Source organism: Asterias amurensis, chromosome 15 (assembly GCF_032118995.1).
Source record: "Asterias amurensis chromosome 15, ASM3211899v1".
NCBI classification, from domain to species: Eukaryota; Metazoa; Echinodermata; class Asteroidea; order Forcipulatida; family Asteriidae; genus Asterias; species Asterias amurensis.
In genome coordinates this window covers 2,565,824-2,581,318 of record NC_092662.1, presented here as the reverse complement: position 1 = coordinate 2,581,318, position 15,495 = coordinate 2,565,824, and the positions used below count along the sequence as shown (strand labels likewise).

Sequence of the window (15,495 nt, the reverse complement as noted above, 5' to 3'; positions counted from 1 at the left end):
AATTGTCGCAAGGTTGTCAAAGTTTACAAAATCTTCCTCGTGTATACAATAATTTTTGGAGTATCCAGGGTCCCTTTTAAGATCTATCGACATCACAACATTGGCAAAAACCAAACGCAGACACTACCTCTAAATAGAAATTACGTAATGTCAACAATAACATAATTACCGATTACCAGCTTAACTAAGAATAAACTAATCCAAACACAAGATCAGCATTCTACACCTCGTAGCTCATGAATAATTCATACTTCAAAACCAAGGTAATTAATTCGACCCTCATACTGCTACATCCATGTCGAATTAGCAGGGTATAAAGACGGCCAAAATGCAAAATGGCCTCTAACAATCAGTTTTCAATACCAATAAATTCCACAATAAACCCAATAGATTGAGACCAATGATGAAATTGACGCCCCTACCCCCCCCCCCCCCCCCGCCCTCCTTCCCTTCGCCAACAACGAGCTCGCAGGCGCCGAACGTAAAAGCTTTTCGCAGGCAAAGCTTTGACGTCCGTTTTCACGAATTACCAATAATTGATTAAGTTACGGAGGGTCGGCTGTAAGTGATCCTGACACCTTTTTCTACTATTTGGAGATTGGATGTATTAACCATAGTTTTTTTTTCGGGTGGGGACACAACTAGATTTCTCAAACCATATAAATATTATAAATTTAATTGTCATCATGTGACACCACACAATCCTGGTGATGAATCCGTTTTTCAAACAATTTTGTTTGTATCAATCTTTCCCTCCAGAACCAGTTTTGATTTCTCTATTTTGTAAAGCTGTGTATTTTTATCTTCTTTTCAAACTGTGTATTCACTGTATATTTTCCTGTAAATTCGACCCTTTGTATTTTTTTTTTAAATAACAAACCACCAATGAATGCATGAGTAACAGTTTTCAATTACATGCGAGGTTCGACACAAGTCATTTTCATTGATCTTTTCAAACATTTACTCGAAACTCTATGAAGAGCAAAATTAAGTCACCACGATTTAGGTTTGTGGAGCTTAAATCATGTACGAGGGGAACAGCGCCCTCTTTAACATAAATTATTGTCATTCGTTGATTCAAGTCTTTTTCTACAACCCGACGTAATTTCTACAAAACTATTTTTTGTGACAAGAAGTACCGATAAAACTGAAAACATTTTTGGGGGTTCCAAATTTATGTCATCTTGAAAACAGTGGACATTATTGGTAATTGTCGAAGACCAGTCTCCTCAATCGGTGTATCTCAACATATGCATAACATAACAGACTTGTGAAAATTTGAGCTCAATCGGTTGTCCAAGTTGCGAGATATTAATAAAGAAAAAACACCATTGCCACACGAAGTTATGGCTTTCAGATGCTTGTTTTCGAGAACTAAAATTCTAAATCTGAGGTATCGAAATCAAATTCGTGGAAAATTACTTCTTTCTCGAAAACTACTTTACTTCAGAGAGAGCCGTTTCTCACAATGTTTTATACATCAACCTCTCACCTTTACTCTTTATCAAGTAAGGTTTTATACTAATACATATTTTGAGTAATTACCAATAGTGTCCACTGCCTTTAACCAAATGATGATTATTACTATATTTCCATTTGATTATGTGTACTGGTTACATTTTGCCCATTGCCTCCCTCATTATTTTATACATCTATATTGGTATGCCCATAACACAGCAGCGAAACGCTCAGCCGCCTTTGACGAGGTGTGTCTGCCCCGTTCGCTGCCACACGTTTCTATTTTAGTCTGGTCCCACTCCGTTTAATTGACTAACCTACAAAAAGGGAGAGGACAAAACAACCCGCTGGACGATCACGGGACACCGAAGGACGGACGAGCTGACCCGACTCACGTATTTCATTTTTCTCATTTCTGTTTGCGATATTAATAGAGTGTTGAAAATCAAAGGTGAAAAAAACAAAAGGTATTTTGGTATCACCATCATTACAAGTACCCTTGCCCCATTCGCTGTATCGCCGTAAACTGCAACCTATGACCCGTTGGATGCTATAGCCGTTCATTGGTATAACGACATTGCGGCAGTCGCAACTCTTGCCCGGTAATTGGTATCGCCGTAATTGCAACCGATGTCCCGCTTAATGGTATCTTCGTAAATTGCAACATTGTGCCCCGTGTTGTAACTGGTAGAGCGTTATTGCAAACATAGCGCCATGAGCCTGCATAGCCATGGTGGTCATAGATGTACAATTATAATTAAAGGCAATGGACACTATTGGTTATTACTCAAAATAATTATCAGCATAAAACCTCACTTGGTAACGAGTAATGGGGAAAGGTTGATAAGTATAAAACATTGTGAGAAACGGCTCTCTCTGAAGTGACATAGTTTTCGAGAAAGAAGTAATTTTCCGCGAATTTGATTTCGAGACCTCAAGTTTAGAATTTGAGGTCTCGAAGTCAAGCATCTGAAAGCACACAACTTCGTTTGACAAGGGTGTTTTTTTTTCTTTCATAGTTATCTCGAAACTTCGACGACCAATCGAGCTCAAATTTTCACAGGTTTGTTATTCTATGCATATGTTGAGATACACCAAGTGAGAAGACTGGTCTTTGACAACTACCAATAGTGTCAAATGTCTTTAAGACGAGAACAGCTGTGGGTTACAATCAATCAGCTTTGATCATTATTATATATTGACCACCACAAATAATCTCTATTGACGATACCTTTGAACTCGCGCGATTCGAAAATTGTTCGTTGTTTCTTTTGAAACGGGGTGATTTTTTGCGGCTGTATAAACCATTAACTGTTTCTCATTAATTGGGCAGTGATTAACAAACGACCAATTCAACCAAAACAGGTCTTGGTTTAGTACAACCGTTAAAAAACGCACCCCTGTTTCAAATGAAACAATAACAAACTTCGGTTGAACTGACTATTGGTTTAGCACTGGCCAATGACTTTGGTTACACAACCGCCAAAACGCACCCAGTGACCAATCAGCTCAAATCCTCTACGCGTGACCTAGTAATGACGTAATAATTGACCTTACAGAGGGTAGAGGGAGGAAGAACCAGTTTGGCTCAGATTAAAAAGAAACCCTCAATATGAGAGGCGGAATTTCTCTCCAGCTGGAGACGCGACGTGCACGGCCGCGAGGTCGTCCGATCTTCACGGTACTAGAATCGGGCGGTGCACAGCGCCCGAGATTCCGGCTGCTGGCTCCGAACGATTTCCTAAACGTGTCTCCTACGCCGGGACGCCGGGACTGCAGCCCAAAAGACGGCACGACACTGCCGGTGTGGAAGGAGGTTCTGTCCCCCAGGAGAGACTGTCTCACGGAGATGCTGTCTCGCCGGATATTCTGCCCTGCCTATATAGCGAACGATGTGCACACTTCTTCTGATATCACCCACTTTTGAATCATCCTTTGAATCAAGCTCAGGGAGACAGGTGAAGTCAGATTTTCCCGACCACCGGATACTCTACCATCCCACCCTTTAAATGGAGGTATGCAGAGCAAATGAAACCCACAAAAACCACAGACCACAAAAATTAGCAGCAGAAATAAACAGAAGATATCATACAGACACAAGAACTTAATAAGCATCAGATACTGTACATAAAGTTTAGCAACTGCACGATCCAAAAAGATTCAATTTTGTTCGTGTGAAAAAAAAATGACGAGACAAAACTGTTGGAGCGAGACCATTCTGACACTCCATTTACAACTTTGCCCTGCACGAAAAACACTCACTCGAGAGATATGTCTTTATAGTTCCTTTCACATGTTTTGTTTTCCTTACACAAAAACAACACAATTAAAGCATCTATTTGTACAGGGGGTGGGACCTTCTCTTGGTCGATGAACTTATAATATTCCCCTGAGGGGAGGCCGGCGAGGTCTTTGGATTACCGGGTATTATGAATTAATAAGCAAGCAGCTTGAACCTTCAAACAAGCCACACACGGACCATAAATTTCCAATGACTGACAGGAATCCGTTATGCACTGCTGCCCATAAAAATATGCTTGAGTTAATAGGAGGAGGCGGTGATGTTGCAAATTAAACATACACTAGACGTCGGGGTGCTAGACGCTATACGTCTGGGTACCAGACCCTCACGTCATAGTCTGGGAGAGTGCACTAAACGGATTACAAACAAACAATAATTTGGTGTTTGGATGGTAAGATAACAAAAGATGAAATGTTGGTTCTCTATAACATTTTAACATTTTTTGCCGCCATTAATTGACAGCGTAAACCTGTGGTGCACTAGGTTTGGTTATATGGCGTGGGTTTGCACTGCTTTGCGAGGTAGAAATGAAAATCTAGTAAGATTTGCTGTGACACCATGTATTATTTGAAACTTTGCATGCTGGAGATAATCTGAAATGGTTTATAATACCACGCGGGTTTTTGGGGGGTAACAATATAACAATATGTAGGCCTACTCAAGTAGAGTTTGAACTTTGCATGGCGGAGATTTGCAGTTACCAAGTGCATGAAGTGGATTAGAAACGTTGCGTGGTGGATATACAACCTTAAAAAGTTTTCAGTTGCACCGTACAGGGCCTACACTCAGGAGTAGGAATAAAAACTGCATGCTGGCGGAACAGTCTAGTATGTTTGCAGGGACATGTACATGTACATCGTGGATATAGGGTTTGAAACTTTGCATAGTGGTGTGAGATACGATCTAGTAAGGTTTGCAGTAACACCATGTACATGAACAGGGTTTGAAACGTTGCATGGTGGAGATACAATCTAGTAATGTTTGCAGAAACACCATGTATATGAACAGGGTTTCAAACTTTGAACGAGGGAGATACGAAGGTTTGCGGTAACACCATGTAACCATACACGAAATTATCTCATCGACGAATAGGAGACTTTGGAACGCTAGGTGGCAGCAGACTTACCAGGTAAATTTCCATTGTTTACGTAGTTCTGAGCATGCGCACATTACCAAGAACAATGGATTTTACCTGATTAGACTGCTGCCACCAAGCGTCCCAAAAGTCTCCCATTGTGATGGCTCTAGAAAGAACTGATGACGCAACTACTTGACGTTTCGAGCATGGCTCAACCTGTGTTCAAGAAGTACTCTTGCTCAACGTGCCTCTATCTTAATAAAAAGCAATATGTGGCAAAATTTAGATTATTTACATTCATGTGCATATTTCAGCGATAATAATGACAAATTTGGTCCGTCTAGACTATTTTTATCCTGGTAGGCAGGCCTACATAACACACAAATTACAAATTATAAAGACCGACTGGTATAAAATCATTAAAATACTTGACGGAAGTTGTGGCTATTAAATCCACAGTGGTGAATAGATTGATTGTGCCAGCCAGCGTACTGCTGGTGTGTAAAGGCACAACTATGAAGAAAGATACAGTCAAAGTCACATGTGAATGTTTCAGCTAGATACATAGTCCACTCGCTGAGAAAACAGCAACAAATTCAGTATTTTCTTATGCAAGAATGTCAAATTTATGCATGTTTAGCGAGGTGACAGCGGTAGCAATCGCATCTATGGCCGCAAAGCATTCGCGAACGGGCGCCAACACTGAGAAATCTGAGAAAAGATTCATACATGACTCAATGTGAAAAAAAAAATTGTATTCAAATAAATATGTTGAAGGAAATTGTTCCTCAGAAAAAGTTTAGAACTATCAACAACTGCAGTGCGTCTCACCAAGTAAGTTTTTATCGGTATGAACTTATGGAGGATTACGTTGGTCCTACCTTCAAATCGACACAGCAGGACAAAACGCCTTTTAAGAATCAGTTTACTCTCGAGAGAACCTTCGAGAACTGATGCCAGATGTGTTTGGACTGATGCCAATTTGAACATCAAAGCATTACATGAGTACAACGTTGAATGCAAGACGCATTTGTATTGTAATCGTACCAAGATCGTCCAAATTGAGAGTTGCGTTTTCTGTAAAATTTGTGAGTGAACTCCTGAGTGAATGAAATTTTGTGGGTAAATTGTTATCACCGGCAAAGCATAGTCCATTATTACCATTAAATACAAACTGTAATAACACATTCCGAAAATCAGAAAGGATTGCACACTAATTGTGACGAAATGTTTCCTCTGGGATATATATTTTCTTATGATATAAGGAAAAATTGATAAAGCTATCTTCAAGTCCAGTATTGAACTCTTCATTTTAACTCATTTTAACTTAAGTTTTAGCTCAGAAATGTTTGAAAAGATTCAAAGAGCCACACTTTGAGGAAACTCGGTGCCATTACTTGATTTGAATTGAAAATCTCGCAAAGGTGATGGTAGCTTTCTAAACATCAAGAAAACATCCTCTCATCATTTATCGAAAAAGGAAATACTTTTAGGTTACATTAAAAAAAAAACATTCCAAGTCCCACACAGATTGTGCTCACCCTAACATGACACATAATTCACGTTCTTAACATGAGAAAACTACTCGAACTTCGAGGACCCTATATAAGCCGATTTTTAAGGTCGCATAGAACGCATAGAATGAACAATATCTCAACACAAATTTTGATATATTTTTCGGTTAAAAAAACAACCGACGCAAGGTGTTGGCTTGTTCATAGGCACAGAGGCTCCCTCAGGCTCGGCGTATTACATGAAATTACAGTTTTCAAAGCAACTAACTATAACCGTACAGCCCTGATCTCCTTTTATATGTCGCCTAGCCTTGAATTACAGACGCTCTCTCTCTCTCTCTCGTGACTCTCACTCAAATAGCGCCTCCTTTTCTCTGGCAACAAAAGGCTATCAAGGATGACCAATTTCAGGTATAAACCCATCAATTGAACAAACAACCACTCAGAAGGACACTTACAGTCTAGAGAGCCACACAAAATTGAAGTGAATTTAGAGAATTTTGTTCTCTGCTCACGTTTTTCATTTTGAGAAAAACAAGAATAAAACGCAATTTTTTGCCGAAGAATGTTAACGTGCCGCAGCTCAACGAAAAAACTGACAACGATGTGATTATTTGCGGTTGTTTCTTTAAATTTGTTTACTATTTTCGGGGGGCATCAATGGAGGAAACAAAGGCACTCTGAAATTGGCTCACTAACGAATTGTCTGGGTCACTTAAACAAAAGATCTGAAAGTCAATGCCTTTTTTTCAAGAACGATGGCTGCACCGCGCCGCAGCGGACGAGAAGCCGATTGTGGGCAACTGAATAGCGCCCTCTTTCAGCATCATGACAATCACATTGGCACATGAAGACTAGTGAGGGCGCTATTTAAGTTTACTGGAGAAGAAAACAGTAATTTCAATAAAGAGGACGCGTCACAGGGGAAAAAACACTGAACAGTCGGTGGCGCTATAACCATGATGTTCCAAATCTAGGACAGGTGGCACTACAAAACCACAACAGCAACAGCAATGCCAAAATTATTAACTATAAATTGTAAAGCAACTAAAGACACTGGACACTATCAGTAATTGCAAGACAAGTCTTCTCACTTGGTGTATATCAACATATGCATATAATAACAAACCTGTGAAAATTTGAGCTCAATTAGTCGCCATTAGTTGCGAGACTACTATGAAAGAGAAAAACACTTTTGTCACACGAAGTTGTTTGCTTTCAGAGGCCTCACAATCTAGTTCTGAGGTCTCGAAATCAAATTCGTGGAAAATAACTTCTTTCTCGAAAACTATGTCACTTCAGAGGGGAGCCGTTTCTCACAATGTTTAATACTATCAAAAGCTCTCCATTGCTCGTTACCAAGTAAGTTTTTATGCTAACAATTATTTTGAGTAATTACCAATAGTGTCCACTGCATTCAAAGATAGGTCCAAATGCTTACCTCGACTGGACCGATGCTTTTGTTTCGTCCACCTGGCATTCCATCTTCTCTAATAGCTGGAAAGAGAGAAGGGTGGGGCAAGAGAGAACAAACCAATGCAGGAATTAATCAAAGAATTGTCAACCATTAATGACCGTTAGCAGTAACAAGGTTTTACAACAAATTCACCAGCCAAATACAACAATAACAACCACAGTTCAATCAACACTTATTTCCATAAAATTTGTCAAAAAAGGAGAATGATAAAGAAAATACATTCAGGTGTTTTGAGCATGAACCCTGTGACGAGATGCATTGAAGGTCTACAGTCTGTATCAGTTTTTATAAAGAGTCATGAAAAGTAATGGCTATAAAAACTTACTTAGTAAGAAGTACAGTCGCTGCTGTGGATACTATTTTGAAAGAATTTCCACTTCAAAGAACTGTGATTATTGAAAAGGATTCTTTTTTTGTCCCATTATGACTTTGAGTCTGATAAGCTTACAGCAAGTTGAGTATTAGCGACTATTAATAATAATAATAATAATAATAAGCTAGCATTTATATAGCGCCTTTTCCATAGGTTACAAAGCGCTTGGATATGTCCAACACAGATCAAAAGTCAAAATCAAAGACAAAACAAGTGAGTCTTTAGCAATTTCTTGAATGAATCAACTGAGCTTGCTTTTCTGCAGCTATCAGGAAGTGAGTTCCACAGAGCTAGGCCTGCATTTGAGAAGGCTCGGTCTCCTACACTAGTGCTTGTCCTATGCTCAAATAGAAGGTTGCGTGAGGAAGAAGCAGAATGCGTGATGGTTGATGTTGCTGAAGCCTTTCACAGATGTTTACTATTGGGCGATGGCTGGTACCAAGGATACATAAGCAACTAAAATTGACCCTTTTTGAGGTATGGTGGACACTATTATTATGACTGTAGGTTTGGGTAAATTTGTTGGTGTTTACCCAAACCATACAGTGTACTCCTGTAGTGTCCACCATACCTCAAACATGATAATGGGACATTGGTTTACAAATATTGTTTTCTGCTCAAACTTGCTGTGGATCGGGTCGGTTGACAAATGATATTCTGCATGCTCAAACTTGCCGTGGATCGAGGGGACTTCTCGTTATTTAAACCAAGTCACTGCCTCTTAGTGGGTTTATAATGGACTCCCTTTCCTACAGAGGGCGCTATTTCTTGACTCCAATGCCTCACCTTTTCTGTTCATGCCAACTTGCAGACATTTGAGGAGTCGGCAATACTGACAGCGGTTCCTTTTCTGGCGTGACATCATGCAGTTCTTTTCCCGTAGGCATCGATAGATCCTGCGGTTGCATACACTCCTCTTGAAGAAACCCTTGCATCCCTCGCAGGACACGATGCCGTAGTGGAGACCCGTTGCACGGTCGCCACAGATGAGGCACGTCTTGGCCTCATCGTTGGGTGAGAGAAAGGCACGGGGAGAGTACTCGAAACCGTTGGAAGAAGCTACAAGTGGAAAAAAGGGAATCACAAAATACTTAATTAAGTTGTTATAACCCAATCCTAAAGTTGTGAAGGTTTTGTTTTCCCACCCCAAAGCCATTTATCGACAACACGAAACGAAACACCTACTTTCAGGTGTGGAAGGAGAATCTGTGCCCCCACCCCCATACGACAAACTGTGTACAAACTACTTCGGATAGCGCCCTCCTTTGAATAAACCACCTCCAACCCATGTTAATTCCCCATTGGGGGACAGGATCTGCGGGACAGATTTCCTTGGGACACCGTTTTCAGTTGTTTTACTAATTTATTTCTTTGCTACAATATCTTACAAAGGTTACCGAATCTCAAACAAGGGACCAAAGGCTCACCGGTGAAGCATTTGACCCTACAAACAAATTAAAACATCCGTAATGACCGGTGTCATATATTATTTTGGTTTTCCTTTGTTTATCCCAAAATTTGAAGTAGAATATCATTATCCAGTCAGTTTCCTTTCTGCTTACGTTAATTTTTTATTAAATTTAATCTGTATCATAACTGCGCCCCCTTGTGGTGGCTGTACTTAACAAATTCTAAACGTCAACAGAGGGCGCTATCAATCATTCAGGTTTATCGCTTCGTCAGCTGCAGGCGTTTCATGGATTGTAATAGATCAAGTTGATCCGACACGATGAACTATTTAAGCCAATGGAATTATTATAATGGTTTATTTGTGATACATTACGTAATATCAACAATATCAAAATGCTGATGACAACACGAGTTAAGTGCATGCTGTCTGTGTCAATTTGCCAAGAGATAGTGACTCTATTTGATTAAAGGCAGTGGACACTATCGGTAGTTGTCAAAGACTAGCCTTCACAGTTGGTGTATCTCAACATATGCATAAAATAACAAACCTGTGAAAATTTGAGCTCAGATGAGATAATAATGAAAGAAAAAAAAACACCCTTGTCACACGGAGTTGTGTGCGTTTAGATAGTTGATTTCGAGACCTCAAGTTCTAAATCTGAGGTCTCGAAATCAAATTCGTGGAAAATTACTTCTTTCTCGAAAACTATGGCACTTTAGAGGGAGCCGTTTTTCACAATGTTTTATACCATCAACCTCTCCCCATTACTCGTCACCAAGAAAGGTTTTATGCTAATAATTATTTCGAGTAATTACCAATAGTGTCCACTGCATTTAACACAAAGTGCACAACGCTATATTCAAACAACAATATCTAGCGTAAAAAAACGTTTCCCCGATGGTCTAGTTACTAAAACAACCCATCAGGCGCGCGATAATCACTGAACAAGCAAGCCAATTGAACAAAAATTGTCACAGATTTGAAATTTTGTGCAATGAGGGTGTCATTTGAACTTTCAAACTTCGATGCCCAATTGACACAAAATTTTCACAGATTTGTTATTTATTGGTGAGAATACTGGTAATATTACCAACAGCTTGTCAAGTGCCATTAAGTTGTTGATATCTCACGCAGGCGTCAGCCTCCGTGCCCTTTTGTCATTGCCTTGGTGCCCTTGCTCAAGTAGAAATATTTACAATTTCCTCTGGGGGGAAAAAGAAAATGCCTTGGTGCCCTTGCCCTTTCAAAAAAGAAGTACGCATACCTGCATGTACGCCTACATGGTCCCCCACTCGACACTATTTATTATCTGCAAACTCGGCACTAGATAAAATGTCACACACGAATTAATCAAAGACAATCGCCGCAATCTAATGTATGAAAAACCGCAACACAAAACAATACCCCTCGTGACGCAAGCGGCCATTTCATTCTCACAAAAACAATTGTACTTAATTTATTTCTTTTCTTTTTTGTGTTCTGGGTGGTTTGAGGTGCGTATTTATAAAACTGGCTGACATAATGTGATCAATCAGCGACGATGTAATTAACTAAATGGGATCGTCGGATCATGTTGAATTGTTACGTAACAGTCGCTAATGTGTCGTCTAGACGAATGAAGGAGCGACTGCAGCCGAGAGTCTTGCATCTTTCACCATGACAGTGTAAAATTATCACGGAATGTGACGTCGCGACTACCAAACTAATTTGCGAGTCGCGAATTCTCGGTTTGACAAAAATAAGCCACTGGAGAAGGGAAAAGGTGCTTCGCTTCATTTGTTTTATTATTATTTGCTTATTTAACCGTAATTTACCTTTAGATGTAAACTTTCATTGGGGATAAAGAATACTGATTTTGGTTTTACCTCCATAAACCGATGTGTGTAAAAAGCGCTAAGTGTTAATCCGATGTGTGTAAAAAACGCTGAGTGTTAAACCGATGTGTGTAAAAAGCGCTGAGTGTATACTCAGTACTTTGCCGAGCTTTGAGAAACAAATCACGGGCATATTACTCGGGTGGGATTCGAACCCATGGGTTATTTGCTTATTTAAAAACACCTGCGAATAATTTGCATTTAAAGGCTCTATCCCCAAATGAAAACAAATTTATTTACGTTTTGTGTACAACTCTCCTGCAATAAGGGAGCTGAGACGTATATACGATCGTCAACTACGGCTACGACGGTTGCTAGGGCTGTTGCTATAAAGGAATCCCATCCCATTTACTTCGACGCATGATGGCGCGCAAATCCATCCGTACAGCTTAAGTCGTAGCCGCCAATTTGGATATGGCTTACGTCTCAAAGCAGCTAACTCTTGCGCATTTGTGTCTGCTGAACTCTGAAGTAGTACTCGCAAATTCAATTTAATTCAATTCAATTCAATGTTTATTGTCCATAAAATGAAAATGTTGCTTTTTCGAACATGCTCATAACAGTTCAAAGTATATTTTAAACTACAGAAAAACATTATGCCAAAGTAAACGATGATTACACAAGGGCATATCAAACAACAATGTTTACTTCAATATACAGACAGACAACAAGGCAAACAAACAAAAAGTTACTGGCTGCCGTTTAAAATACAAATAGAACCATTCAACCAATCAGAAGACAAAAAATCACCACAAAATATTGTTCAAAGGAGCGCCAAGACAGTTATATGTACTAAATTAAAAATACACTTGTTGAACGTACACTTGGTAGAAAAGAGTTTAAACATGTACTAGTTCTGCACTTCAGAGCGCATAATGTGTTAAATCGTGTATTTCAAATAAGGCCTATTTGATTCCTCGCCAAGGAATTTTGCGACCAAAACCTTCTGTGGTATGGTAATAGGCCTACAAGACACTACAAGAGTCCAAATATAAAAATGTGTGTAAAACTTCACTACACATAATATTCATCGTGAGAGAGGCAAACAAGGTGTTGTTGCTCAATTTTTGTCAATAAAATAAAGTGAGATCTTAAAAAGTAAGTAGCCTAAGTACTGAGGAATTTTGCTTAATGTACAAATCCGTTCTTCTCAAAGATAGAATTATGTTTGCTAGACGTCTGCGGTTAGGAACCATTGAAGAACCAGACAAAAACTAAATTGAAAGACTTTTCACCATGGTATAACAATACGCCCACGCGGTAACTCGGTTAAAGGCAGGGTCTAGTTTTGGTTAAGTGTCAACAGTCTGATTGTCAAAGACCACTTTCCTCACTTGGTTCTTTTCAACCATACAAGCCCGAGAAAGACCCTGTTTATTCAAATTGTGGGGTGACAATAACCTCTTTCTCTAAATTGTTGTTGTTGGGTTTTTTTTTTTTTTCTTTTTTTTTTTAAATATATATATCAACAACTCTCCAGTGCTCTTTATATTATCACGTAAGTTTTATGGTAGCCTTTGGTATTTAGCAAAAACCAGTGTTCTTACTTGGTGTATCTCAACATATGCGTAAATCAACAAATCTGTGAAAATTTGAACTCAATTAGTCATCGAAAATGCAAGAGAATAATGAAAGTAAAAAAAACACCTTTGTCACACACTTTTGTGTGCTGTCGGATGTCCTATCAAAAGGGTTCGGGCATGAAGTCTTTTTATTATTTGAGTGAGAAATTACGTCTTTCTCAAAAAACTTCGTTACTTCAGCAGGATCCGTTTATCACAATATTTTATACTACCAACAGCTCTCCATTGCTCGTTACCAAGTACGTCTTTATGCTTACAACTAAATTTACTTTGAGTAATCCAATAGTGGTCAGTGCCTTTAAGCGCATTTATTTAATGGGTAATCAGAGTTGGCCAACCCTTCCTTTAAGTTCCACGCTGGTTTCTTATCGGCTTGATTACTTAATTTATCGTCTAGACGAAGAAGGGGCACATGGGAAAGATCAGATTTTTATCAAGATGTTTTTTAATGACTGAACTATTTTTATAAACGAGACGAGGGTTGATGACAAATCAAAACATGCGCCACCAGCTGGGGGATTTTAACTAATGTGCGGTGGGGTTTGAAAGGCAGTGGACACTATTGGTAATTACTCAAAATAATTATTATTAAACTAAAACCTTTCTTGATTACGAGTAATGGGGAGAGGTTGATATTGTAAAACATTGTGAGAAACGGATCCCTCTGAAGTAATGTAGTTTTCGAGAAAGGAGTAATTTTCCACGAATTTGATTTCGAGACCTCCGATTTAAAATTTGAGGTCTTGAAATCAAGCATCTGAAAGCGCACATTTTCGTGTGACAAGGGTGTGGTTATTTTTCTTTCATTATTATCTCGCAACTTCGACGACCGATTGAGCTCAAATTTTCACAGGTTTGTTATTTTATGCGTATGTTGAGATACACCAACTGTGTGGGCTAGTCTTTGACAATTTCCAATAGTGTCCACTGCCTTTAAAGGTGCATTCCTAGAACGAAACTATCACATTTCTTAAACCCAATCGTTATAACTTAATCGATCGCTGTTGTGTAATACCTCAAGGTGTTATTTAAAATGCTGGTACCGGCAACAACAAAATGATATTTAGAAAAGCCTTTAAGAATAATGCGAAGTCTCTCCCCTCATTAAGAATGTTTTGCGTATCAATGACACCTGAAAGGACACTGTAAAACAAATGATCAAAATGTGAAATGCAATTAAGATTTGACGAACAAAATAGCGCTGAAGACGAGCAGATTATACTGTTCGAAACGTCGATGCCACACCGGCTCTTGTCAGAACCAACCCTCCCACAAGGAACTACACGTGCTTTGTACCCGCAAGTTTATTCAGTCTATTTTTTTATAGTTTCTTACTCAACTAAACAGCGATAATCACAAACAAAGCCATGATTTATGCCTTAAATGCAATGTACAGTATTTGACACGACTCAAAACGATACTGAATGGCCGAATTCTGAATTTGAAACGCAGTAACAACTGGAGAGGCAAAACAGCTTCAATTCGAACGCATGAAAATGAAAATTGCTGCTCATTTTTTGAATTTGACCGAGAAAACCTTTATTAAAATACTTCATGCCTATTTATAACCATTTGTTACGTATGCTGAAAGCACACCAATTGTGCAACAAGGGTGTTTTTCCTTTCATTATTATTAAGAGCCCAAACTTTTCACAGGTTTGTTATTCAATGCATATGTTGGGATACACCAAGTGAGAAGGCTGGTCTTCGACAACTACAAAAGGTGTCCAGGGGTGGATTTCACAAAGAGTTAGGACTAGTTTTATCTCGAGTTAGGACCAGTTACTCGTCCTAACTTAGGACTATCCATGCAATTTGTATATGTCCTAGTCCTAACTCTTTGTAAAATTGACCCCAGTGCCTACAGAGTTAATGACTTAAACCTGGAGTAGAATTTTTCTTCATTTTAAAGGGGACAACAAGCTACGATTATAAAAGTGTTTTGCACTAAAGTAAACCACACCCAATCCTTACTCTCACCCACCCCCTACAAGCTGGGGCCCCCTACGTTACAACCTAATTTAAATAATATAAAAGCCGCTGTGACCTTGTATACTGATTAATTTCAGGACTCCTTATCCAAGCCCTCCTTATCCTGGTCATACAAAGGAGTTCCTTTACAAAGCGCTCATCCCACAGTCAAAGCATAGCTCAATGGTAAAAAAAAACCTACCCCTACACCCCCTGTTTTTTTGTTGTGTGGGGCTACATTGTTCGGTTTCTTCCACCAAGGACACATTCTTGAGTCAACACACGGAGATAGTCTATACACAGTTCTCTGGTCTTGGAACTTGGGCATCAAAATAACTCTCTTCTTTGATTGTTTAGGGAGTCCGAAGTTTCCAACCGAAAACAATTTGTTTGTCAGGCGTTTATGAATTCATCAACCGAAAAAACACACAAAGACTCTGGGTTTTGAAGACAA

At 39.2% G+C, this 15,495-nt stretch overlaps 1 protein-coding gene across 1 annotated transcript in view; it reads right to left on the bottom strand.

The window, feature by feature from the left end:
• The window catches only part of LOC139948197 (nuclear receptor subfamily 6 group A member 1-like), a 36,919-nt gene that overhangs the window by 15,727 nt on the left and 5,697 nt on the right, over positions 1-15,495 (bottom strand). The window contains exons 2-3 of the mRNA XM_071946264.1: positions 8,989-9,261; positions 7,794-7,849 (exon numbers count right to left, since the gene is read on the bottom strand). Of these exons, the coding sequence (XP_071802365.1) occupies positions 7,794-7,849; positions 8,989-9,261 (329 nt within the window). The remainder of the gene's footprint in view (positions 1-7,793; positions 7,850-8,988; positions 9,262-15,495) is intronic.